The sequence below is a fragment of the Salmo trutta genome, chromosome 12 (assembly GCF_901001165.1).
Source record: "Salmo trutta chromosome 12, fSalTru1.1, whole genome shotgun sequence".
Taxonomy (NCBI): Eukaryota; Metazoa; Chordata; class Actinopteri; order Salmoniformes; family Salmonidae; genus Salmo; species Salmo trutta.
The window spans coordinates 37,780,136-37,792,469 of NC_042968.1; the positions used below are offsets into that span (position 1 = coordinate 37,780,136).

Here is a 12,334-nt window from a genome sequence, read left to right on the forward strand (position 1 = left end):
AAGGCACTAAAGTAATACTGCAAAGAATGTGGCAGGGCAATTAACTTTATGTCCTGAATCAAAGTGATATGTTTGGGGCAAATCCAATACATTACTGTGCACCACTCCTCATATTTTCAAGCATAGTGGTGTCTGCATCATGTTATAGGTACGCTTCTAAATGTTAAGGACTGGGGAGTTTCAGGATAAAAAATAAACTGAATGGAGCTAAGCACAGGCAAAGTCCTAGAGGAAAACCTGGTTCAGTTTGCTTTCCACCAGACACTGGGAGATAAATTCACCTTTCAGCAGGCCAATAAAGTAAAACACTAGGCCAAATCTACATTGGAGTTGCTTACCAAGAAGACCGTGAAGACTTCAATCTGCTTGAAAATGTATGGCAAGACCTGTTGTCTAGTAATGATCAACAACCAACGGGGCCTAAAATGAACACCCGCTACCTGCGGGTAGATCTTGACATTGGCGGGTAAGATGTCTATTTCACCAGACACGTTGGCGGGTGGTCAGGGCTCCACAGTGCGAGCATTTCACTCGCATTTGTCAATAAAAATCGTACTTAACTATCACATTTACAGTCAAATAAAAGCTGCAGCAGCTGTTTTCAAAGTATTTCTGCTGTTTTGGATCATAGCTGGCAAATTAATCGCGCAAAGTCAAAGAACTATGAATCCTATATAGCCTATTCCATCTTGCGCAGCAACACTGCCTGGCGGCTATGCGCACGTGAAGAGCTGCGCACAGGCATAAACCGGATGTCTGCTGAAGTGAGACTTTGTCCTTGTGTTTCTTGGCTAATTATGTTGTTTTATTCACAAGCTAGGTTGTTTTTCTGTTTGCATTTCAACTGCTAGAGAAGAGAAGACTAAATCTCACAGGCACAAACATGACTGGAGGTGTAGAAAGCTCTTAGAGACTTTCCCAGAAAGACTCACTGCTGTAATCACTGCCAAAGGTGATTCTAATGTATTGACACAGGGGGTTGAATACTTAACGAATCAAGATAGTGTTTGATTTTTCAGTAATTTATTTCTAATGTTAGAAAAAAAAAATCCCACTTTGACACTACTTTTGGTAGATTGTTGACAAAAATTGACAATTAAACCAATTTTAAACCCACTTTGTAACAGAACAAAATGTGGAAAAAGTCAAGGGGTGTGAATATTTTCTGAAGGAACTGTATACTAGGGGGGAAAAAACAACTGGAACAGGTTCTATTTTGTGCTGTGTCGGGGGCCAATTAGCCTGTTTTGTAGGTTGCCAATTCTGAAACAGGAGTAGGCATTGACATCTCGGGTGCTCGCGGGGAGCCAAGGCAGGAGTGAAAAACCAAGTGGCACCATAGGGATGAGCTGTGAACAAGGGCTAATAAGAGGCTTCAAACAGGACCTCCCATTTCACTGCCAAGGGGCAGAAGATGCATGGTGGAGTAGATTTAGCTAACTGGGACATTTTGATCCTGCTGTAGACTGATGTTCAGTTGTCAATGACATATCATAATCAGGGAGACAATAAAGGACAGGTTTACCTCACCAAATCTAGTTTGTCAGGCCTAAAATACGAGCGACACAGGTGGCCAAACAAGTCATTACTGCAGCGGAAGCAGACTTCATCCATCCTGGACAGATGACTGAGCAGCCTGGGCCTTACGGCAATAAAACATGAATTTATGGGAAGGATTGGCTGGCGGGAGAGCGCTTTGATGAACCATTAGTATCCACTTTCAAGCCATTGTGCACATCAGATATTCTCCTAACACTGCAGCACTGTGCTTATAATTCTGAACAAGGTGCTTCTGTTCTCTACTCATGGTATTGAGATGTTTTACAAACCAAATAAAAATGTATGAACTGTTGCACCATTTTAAAAACTACTACCATATGCCAACCTTGCCTGACGACTCAAACTGAATTTTTCCACTGCTCTTTGTTCGCTACAGTCTGAGATTGCTATCATTAAAGTTGTTTGTGGGGGATGTCAAAATGAGGGGTGTTGTACAAAACAGTCATCAGCCATTAGATAATTTCAAACCAAATCAGTATCAAAGCCAGTGACATTCTCAAAACGCTGTTTTACCCACGTGTGTTCTGGCTCTGGTCCAACCCATCGGTTTAGGGACCAATCCGTTAGAATGTGTTTGCGTTCTAGAAATCATTGGGGAGGTGCTTAGATCAAGACTCATTGCGGAGAAGCAACTAATGTCCGTGGGCGTGTCGTAGCGTTTGGCCGGAGAAAGGAGTTTGGATAGCCTGGAAAATGCCAACCACCAATAGCTGACAAGGAAACTCTTGTTCTCTCTGAAACAAGTCCAGACATGCCCACAGGGATTTTCTGATATGCAGGGGGATTTCCAAACTTACTGAACTCCCAGAGAGACAAGAACTTCATACTGTGAAGCTGTCGTAGGCCTATATCAAGCAGCGTTGTGTGTTATTACAGTCAATATTTATTAAGTCCATGGAAGAGAAAGATCCTCAACCCTCAATAGTGTTGGGCAATATCTGGACATATCCAGCCATCCACCTGTCCAAACATCGTTGATATACGATTGTATTACCTTTTCTTTTTTTCTTTCTTTTCCCCCGGGGCTGGGGAGAGCACTTCATTGCAACCCTTACCCTCACAATTAAATATTAAGTTGAAGCTGGTACTTCTTTGAGACAAAGGAAGATATTATATTAAGGGCACATATTAAGTATAACTAAAACATTCAGTATTTTCAGAATCACCGTAGAACTGGTCCCGTGTTTAGGTCCTGTGGTGAACGAGCGAGAGGAAGATGGGCAGAGCAAAAGCCAACTTAACAGCAACCTGTCCCTGTCAACCTGTCCCAGCCAGTCAGCCCTAGAGCACCATTGACTGCCTGCAGACACGCCTACAGAGCTGTCATGTGACTGATCCATCTATGCCGGTGTATGACCCGCCTACAGACCAGTCATGTGACTGATCCATCTATGCCGGTGTATGACCCGCCTACAGACCAGTCATGTGACTGATCCATCTATGCCGGTGTATGACCCGCCTACAGACCAGTCATGTGACTGATCCATCTATGCCGGTGTATGACCCGCCTACGGAGCCGTCATGTGACTGATCCATCTATGCCGGTGTATGACACGCCTACAGACCAGTCATGTGACTGAACCATCTATGCCGGTGTATGGTGAAAAGGGCTACAGACCAGTCATGTGACTGATCCATCTATGCCGGTGTATGACACACCTACAGACCAGTCATGTGACTGATCCATCTATGCCGGTGTATGGGGAAAAGGGCTACAGACCAGTCATATGACTGATCCATCTATACCGGTGTATGGGGAAAAGGGCTACAGACCAGTCATGTGACTGATCCATCTATGCCGGTGTATGGGGAAAAGGGCTACAGACCAGTCATGTGACTGATCCATCTATACCGGTGTATGGGGAAAAGGGCTACAGACCAGTCATGTGACTGATCCATCTATACCGGTGTATGGGGAAAAGGGCTACAGACCAGTCATATGACTGATCCATCTATACCGGTGTATGGGGAAAAGGGCTACAGACCAGTCATGTGACTGATCCATCTATGCCGGTGTATGGGGAAAAGGGCTACAGACCAGTCATATGACTGATCCATCTATGCCGGTGTATGGGGAAAAGGGCTACAGACCAGTCATATGACTGATCCATCTATACCGGTGTATGGGGAAAAGGGCTACAGATAATGTTGCTCTGGAACAAAGTTCTTTCAATAAACACATGAGAGGACGGGGGAGGTCTCTCCTCTCATCTCTTCTCTGGGAGCAGCGGTGCTTGTAAGACTAGGTCGGTTGGAGGCTGCAGCTAAGAGGCAGTCATGCTGAAAGCCATAGGAGGAACACGTCATGGTTATTTCTGGAAATGAAAAATGAGTAGCCCAACCCTCCCACGCTACAAATGCTCCCAAGCAAACATTTACTTGACAAAACTTTGGATAATATTGTGTTTGAGTTTGTTTGGACAAGTCAAATAGAATCGGCTTGTCCTTGCTCAGCACCAAGTGACATGGACTGGGTGTGTAGAGAGTAGCTTTTGCTATACATCTCAGTGGCAAGTCTTGATCCTCTTCTTACTACCTTTAGAACCACCCACCCAGAAACATTAGGTGTACCATGTCACTGTGAAGGACCTCACAGCAAGATATGCTAAGGGATTTAGTCTTCTATACAAACAACGACCGCACACAGCCCCAATCTGAAAGGGCAGAGATTAAGCTGCTCTCTTTCTTTAAGAAGAACAGCAGCTTTCCACCAAACAGGATGCTTCCATTCATCTCAATTAGATGTGGTTGAATCATTAATCCATCTGGTTATCCCTCACATCTAGAGCCAACATCTGCCCTCAATAATGATCCTGAGGGGAGTCGGGATCTAAATGTGCAAGTGCATGTTGAGACGTATGCAGAGCTATACTAGTTAGCTCGTTCTCCCATAAATCCCTAGACTTATTCAAGTCAGTAGGGACAAACGGGGAAAATTTTATTGAACAAATTCAGCTCTGTTTAAATTTCATTTAACTTTTCTGCTGAGTCACATTCAGATGATAGGCCGGTTGATTCATGGAATAGGTGTCTCCTGGCCTGATCCAATCAGAGGTTTTAGTGGTGACCAGACAGCCAATTCAGAGGCTGTAGTGGTGACCAGAGAGCTGGTGTAGTGGTACAGTGCTGGGCCTGGGCGTGGCATCTGCCAGGGCCTTTACTTGGCATGCTGGATGAAAAGCCGAAATGAGTGTGACATGGCATTTAAAGCATAACATTTTCACATACACAAAAAGCCTGGGTAGGAGGTAGAAGAAAGAAAAGATTTGCGGAATTTGTCTTTTCCCCACTAGCACAGACTGCTGATAAAGGGAAAAATGTACTACGATTGCAATATGTTGTTGTCTCACCAAGTGATCTCAGGATGAATGCACTAATTGTAAGTCGCTCTGGATAAGGGCGTCTGCTAAATGACTAAAATGTAATATGAGGTAAGTTAGTGCTTAGACAGGCAGTCCCACTAAATAATGAATGAGTTTCCGCATGGTTGGCTTTTTCCACTCTTTACGTCTGCGAGCGTGACAGTAGACGCGGCATGCTCTTTGTTGGACTACCCCAAGGGTGGGCAACATATGGCCATGCAGTCCAGATCCCATTCAATCTGGCCTGCGGGAGTTTTTTTTTAGGGGGGTGGGGGACTGATTATTTTGGGTAATAAATAAACATCAGGCCACTCCTGATCGTCCAAAACTAGATTGAAAGTATGTAGAAATAATGGACCTGTACGCTTTCAAATAACCGTAAATTCCGGACTATAAGCCGCAACTTTTTTCCCAGGCTTTGAACCTCGCGGCTTAAACAATGACGCGGCTAATATGGATTTTTCCCACTTTCAATTTTATTTTTTTCAAAAAAAAAAACACATTCTGTGACGTGTCAGTTTTTTTGCGGCATGAAGCTTTCATTAGACCAATGAAATTGCTGAACGGGTTAAGGGCAAACAACTTTTTAGTTTACTGTTTAGATTAAATCGAGCGCTCTCAAACTTCCCATCATTCTGATTACGTAGTCATTTTGTCACCCTCATCATGGCAAAGACACGGAGAAATGCATATGATGCAGCTTTCAAGTTGAAGGCGATTGATCTGGCTGTTGGAAAAGGAAATAGAGCTGCTGCACGGGAGTTTGGTCTTAATGAGTCGATGATAAGACGTTGGAAACAGCAGCGTGAGGAATTGACTCAGTGCAAAAAGACAACTAAAGCTTACTGCTAATTTTTTATTTTTTATTACAAGCCGTGTTTCGTTAAAGCCTATTTATTTTTGTTACAAGCCGTGGTTCGTTAAAGCCTGTGTAAAGTTAATTTGTTTCAATGTACCAGTAGGCACCTGCGGCTTATAGACATGTGCGGCTTATTTATGTTCAAAAGGAAAAAAAAATGTAATTCAGTGGGTGCGGCTTATATTTAGGTGCGCTTAATAGTCCGGAAATTACAGAACTTCCCTTTTTCTGGTCCGCAAACTGCTTTTGACAAAATAAATATTATCCGAATTTGGAAATCCCAATGGGGCCCTTGAGCCAAAATTGTTTCTCACCCCTGGACTAGACAATACTCACACCAACCGGTCTACTCTGTATGGCAAAGGCACTAGGCAGTGCCTTCAGAGAGCTGTGACCTGTGCAAAAGAACAAGACATAACTTCACATTCCAACCCAGACGCAAGAATTGGAGAACAAACTGGTTGTACATCTCTTGAAGGACAATGGAAGTCCAATAGGAAGTGGTTCTGTACTTGAAAGATAATGGAAGTCCAATAGGAAGTATTTCTGTATTATTAAAAACTGATGTGCTTCAGCTTTGAAGCCTAATCTTAAAACACCTGATGAAACAAAGAGCAACCTACTCCTCAGTTGCAATTGATGTTGTCTAGTCTGATGTTGTCTAGTCTGATGTTGTCTAGTCTGATGTTGTCTAGTCTGATGTTGTCTAGTCTGCTCCAGAGTTGGCTGGCGTGAGTCTGACAAGGACATATCCTATCTCCATTTCTGGAAGAATGACCTTCGGTAGAGCTTTACTGCTTTCCCAACAAACAAAAAAACACCAATGAAAAAGCACTGTTTTCACCATGGTTTAATAGGAGCTTCTTAGAGCAGCTATTAAAAGATCCCTTCAATTCTTTTGTATCTCAGCGTGTGGGTTTCCACCCATTTCCTCAGATACTCAGGGAGGGGAAAAAGGTAGTGTTTCCCTTAATCTAATGTTCTCCACAAGATTCCTGACAGTGGCTGGTGTAAGGGGGGGGGGGGGGGGGTGTTGTTGTTGAGGGAAATGGAGTCACGGACAGTTGAAGAGGTGTCATGAATACTATTTGATGAGAAATGGAGTCACTTTTTCAACCTCCTGGATGTCTGGGTGGGGATGGAGGTATTATTTGGGGAATTGTGTGCCTGTATGTGAAACCTGCGTGAACTTTTGGGGATACCATTTCTGCCATGGGCTGTACAGCATTAACTAGTAACTGTTCTACACAGAAATGCAACAGCAGCGAGCATCTTTTGAATGTTTAGGCAAGTTTGAACAAACTCAAATTCCTCCTCTTCTGAAGTTGATTCAAGCAGTGTGAAACATAAGCATCAAGACAGGCACCAATGACTATGTGGAAATTATTTTTTTGTCTGATGTCCAAATCGTTTAGGCCTATTTGCTTAATAAAAAACATACATATTTTTTTATTTGTATAAATCATGTTGTTATCTGAATGCAGAACTTGTTAGTTGGAGACCTTTAGACAAAAACAAGCAATTAATACAATTCCAGATTTTGTTGTATTAACAGGTCTCAGGTGTCCGCCCCCCCCCTTTTTTACGGGTGTAAAATATGAAGGCGTCACACAGAAAAGGCCTCCATGGTAGCAACCAGAACTGAGACCTAAAATTCATCCACAGCATCGCACACTTTCTCTCTAAACATTGAGGTAGTGCTTAGCAATGACCCATAGCTAGCACAGCTTGCATTTAAACTTGACACCTGTAAACTGTAAACTGTAAAAGGGTCACATCTCTGCTAGGTGTTGGCGAATGACAGCACTTCCTGTATGGGGGGGTGCAAATGCAGAGATCAAACACCACCGGCGGCTCACACAGACAAAGGAGAGGGCTTGTCGTAGCCATGCATCCACGGTCACTTATCTTCCTCCCCAGAGAACACACACACACACACAAACAATCAGGACAGTTGTTCCCAGGAACATTAGGCCAGAGGAGTCTTATCAGCACTGGGGAAAGGAAGTTGCTTTCTGTTGCACCTGGTGGTGGGGGGCTTCAAGTTGTATGGGCGAGAAATACGGAGATAGCCTTTCCTTCCTGTTGTGGATTCTCCCTCCCTGGTAAACCAACAGCCTAGTGTCAAAACCAACATATGAGGTATAGTGGTAGCCTAGTGGTTAGAGCGTTGGGCCAGTAAGCGAAAGGTTGCTGGATCGAATCCCCGAGCTGACAAGGTAAAAATCTGTCGTTCTGCCCCTGAGCAAGGCAGTCGATAAAGACAGCCCCCCGCACCTCTTTGATTCAGAGGGGCTGGGTTAAATGTGGAAGACACATTTCAGTTGAAGGCATTCCGTTCTAAAACTGACTTCCCTTAGTGCCTGTCTTGCAAATATTGTCTCGTGCTTCATGTGTCCTACAAGCCCAAACTCCCATTGCAGGCGTGTGCACCTTTCAACTAGGTTAAGATCATAGTCTCGGCTGATGACACCAACCACAACGGATTTTTAATCATTTATAGTCGAGACGTCCAACCAATTTACAGGTCAAACTAGTCCCTTGCATGAAATGAAGCTGAAATATTCTCAAAATGAATGTCAAAGCTTATCGTTGTCATCTAGAGGGAGTAATCACTTATTGTGGAAATGCGGTAATCTTTTTGTTAAATCAACCAAAAACAGTTGAGTGATTGTCATGCAGCAACACAAGAACACCAGGGAACAGGAATGAAGATAATCCAGAGCGTGACCTTACCTGTACTTCCTAATGTTTTGTAGAACCGGTACTCCAAATGTAACTGTGGTGCCCTCGACTTGACTGGTTCCTGCGCGACAGGGTACAACAAAGCACTTCAATTAACAATAAGGGGGAGGGGAAATACACTTTTACTGAATAGCAGTTTCCCCCCCTCAGCATTTGGGTTCAAATTGCTGACTTAAATTGGAATGAGACTTTTGCGAGCTTCATATTTTTTGGTAGTACAGCAATTTACAGCCGTCTGGAGAGCTATTATAATGGCATGAGTCATTTCCCGTGCAACAGCTTTTAGAGGCACACCTAAGCTGGCATTTCCACCAGCTACTATTTATCTGCTTGTCCAGAACAGTCCTGCCAGGCAACCATCGTTCCACACATATCCCAGCTTCGCTTGTGATGTATGAAGAGCATTAGGAATATTAACTTCAATACATGTTAGCAGGTATCCTTTACAGGGGTCGCGTTAAGAGCTCAGAAATCTGCATTTTCAAAAAAATATGTTTAAATCATTTCACCTGCGTTTTATATTGAAAGTCAAGTGTTTTGTCTTTCAATATAAATAAAGTGGTCCGGGGAGTGCAACTATAGTTTTCCTTCACCAAAAATAAATGAATGCAACACATTTGGCAGAAAAAAAGCTTCATTTTCATCAGATGACAACAGAAGCACAACACTATTTGGCTGGCAGTCACACAAGTAAATGAGCTTACAATGAATAAGCAAATTTTTTTTGTGTGCAAAAAAACAATGCATGGCCATCAAATTTCTAATGTTTATTACAGAAAGAATGCAGCCAGCTACATTTCCTAATGTTTTGCTTGAAGTTAATCTTGCATTTTACCAGAGAAAAGTAGGCTACATGGAGAATAGTACCTGAGAAAAGTAGCTACACATCAGTCAGAGCGCTGTCTGCTAATAGAATGCCCGTTCGTGTGAATTCTCACCGAGAGGAGAATTGCAACTGAAGCACAAAATTTGTCTGATGACAGCAGAAATTACAATAGGGTTTACAAAAATGTAGTAATATATTTGTGTTTTATAATAAAAATAAAACAATTAGGTGAAAAACAGAGAATTCTGCGTTACATGCTAACCACGTTAGAAGCGCGAGCGTACCGCTGTGACACTCGGGAGCCCAAAATCTATGGTTTCGACCATGATTAAATAATATTGGATTGGATTTATGTAGTATCTTTCTACCAACTGAGGTATTAAAAGCGCTTTACATAGTAATGAGGAAACAACCATTTTGTGCCAGAACGCTCACCACACATCAGCTAGCATTGTGGAGCGGTGAAGCATGATAAATGCCAATTAGGAATGAGGTGGATGATTTGGTGGCCATGATGGAAATGGGGCAGGTTGGGAATTTAGCAAGGACACAGAGGTTAACACCTGGGATAAGTGCCATGGGATTTTTAATGACCACAGAGAGTCAGGACACCTGTTTAATATCACATCAGGAAGACGGCACCCAATGCAGGGCAATGTCCCCTTCACTGCCCTGGAGCATTGGGATTCGATCATAAGACCAAAGGGCCCTCCAACACCACTTCCAACAGCATCTGGTCTCCCATCCAGGGACCTACTAGGGGCAACCTGTTTAGCTTCAGAGGCAAGCCAGCAGTGGGATGCAGGATGGTATGCTGGCATGCTGACAATTAGGCCTAGTCACTTCCACATAAAAAAGGACAAGTCTAATTTCCCTTTCAGTATCAATCCTCAGAAATCTTAGTTTGTAAACAAAGACTTCAGTAGCCTACAATTGATATGCATTCATTCTGCCCCGATTCTAAGCATACAGAGCAGTGCTGCTGTCAAGTGCCTCATACGACAGCCCCCAAACTCCTCTAGACCCGTCCTCCAGAGAAATGACTGCCAGGGCTCACCATGTTGACTGTCAACAACTAAAAAACAGTCTTCTGCTTCAAAGGCAGTCTGATGTTTTTCAGGCGACGTGTCCTCTGGGAGTGTAAAAGCGAGGCTGGTTGCATGCGTGCCTCACTAGGCCTTTGCTCAATTATTGATGAGTGACAGATTATGCGTGTAGCCTACATCAGGCCTTTGGGTCACCGCTAACTGTGTTCGTTGTCCGCAGCTTATGCCTGCCCATACCATAACCCCGCTGCTACCATTAGGCACTGTTATACACGCTGTCTGCTATCTGCCCTGTACAGTCGAAACCGGGATTCATCTGTGAAGAGCACACCTCTCCAGCGTGCCAGTGTTCATCATAGCTGAGCATTTGCCCACCGAAGTTGGTTACGACGCCGAACTACAGCCAGGTCAAGACCCTGACTGAGCACGCAGATGAGCTTCCCTGAGACGGTTTCTGACAGTTTGTGCAGAAATTTTTCAGTTGTGCAAACCCACAGTTTTATCAGCTGTCCGGGTGGTTGGTCTCAGACGATGCAGCATGTGAAGAAGCTTCTTGATATGCCACACCTGTCAGGTGGATGGATTATCTTGGCAAAGGAGAAATGCTCACTCAACGGGATTTAAAGAAATATGTGCAACAAATTGAGAAATAAGCTTTTTCTGTGTATGGAAATTTTCCATTATCTTTTATTTCAGCTCATGAAACCAACACATGCGTTTATATTTTTGTTCAGTGCAGTTTATTTTTTACAGGAGAGAGTACTTACCAGTTTAATAGCTACATACTCGTTGGTATAGAGATTTTTACCTGAAAAATAAGCAGAGAGAGAGAGGTGGCATTCAGATAAGAGCACTTTGGTTATTACTCAACCTACTGAAGGGCTTGCCTAAATACAGTGTTTTGGTGTTTAGCCAATGACCATCTCCAAAAGCAGTTTCAGAGCAGGACAAAAAAAGCTATAGAAAAATAGTGAGCTCTGTGTTGCTCAGGGACACTTCAGTCCAGCCTCAAGAAAGGAGTGTGTGTGTATGCATCAATCTCTCTCTAGACAGAGGTTTGTGTGTGACCCAATGATTTACAGTTGAAGTCAGAAGTTTATATACACTTTAGCCAAATACATTTAAACTCAGTTTTTCACAATTCCTGACATTTAATTATAGTAAAAATTAGGCCAGAGTTAGGATCACCACTATTTTAAGAATGTGAAATGTCAGAATAATAGTAGTTTTATTTTTGTTTCATCAGACCAGAGGACATTTCTCCAAAAAGTATGATCTTTGTCCCCATGTGTAGTTGCAAACCTTAGTCTGGATTTTTTAATGGCGGTTTTGGAGCAGTGGCTTCTTCCTTGCTGAGCGGCCTATCAGGTTGTCGATATATGACTCGTTTTTACTGTGGATATAGATACTTTTGTAGCCGTTTCCTACAGCATCATCACAAGTTCCTTTGCTGTTGTTCTGGGATTGATTTGCACTTTTCGCACCAAAGTATATTCATCTCTAGGAGACAGAACGAGTCTCCTTCCTGAGCGGTATGATGGCTGCGTGGTCCCATGGTGTTTATACTTGCGTACTATTGTTTGTACAGACGAATGTGGTACCTTCAGGCATTTGGAAATTGCTCCCAAGGATGAACCAGACTTGGGGAGGTCTACAATCATTTTTCTGAGGTCTTGGCGGATTTCTTTAGATTTTCCCATGATGTCAAGCAAAGAGGCACTGAGTTTGAAGGTAGGCCTTGAAATACATCAACAGGTACACCCCCAATTGACTCAAATGATGTCAATTAGCCTATCAGAAGCTTCTAAAGCCATGACAATTTTCGGGAATTTTCCAAGCTGTTTAAAGGCACAGTCAACTTTGTGTATGTAAACTTCTGACCCACTGGAATTGTGATACAGTGAAATAATCTGTCTGTAAACAATTGTTGGAAAAA

The 12,334-nt window shown here is 43.1% G+C and overlaps 1 protein-coding gene across 4 annotated transcripts in view; it reads right to left on the reverse strand.

The window, feature by feature from the left end:
• The window catches only part of LOC115203506 (casein kinase I), a 43,500-nt gene that overhangs the window by 18,569 nt on the left and 12,597 nt on the right, over positions 1 to 12,334 (reverse strand). For all 4 annotated transcript variants that reach the window (XM_029768235.1, XM_029768238.1, XM_029768237.1 and 1 more), the window contains exons 3-4: positions 11,166 to 11,206; positions 8,518 to 8,587 (exon numbers count right to left, since the gene is read on the reverse strand). In XM_029768235.1, the coding sequence (XP_029624095.1) occupies positions 8,518 to 8,587; positions 11,166 to 11,206 (111 nt within the window). The remainder of the gene's footprint in view (positions 1 to 8,517; positions 8,588 to 11,165; positions 11,207 to 12,334) is intronic.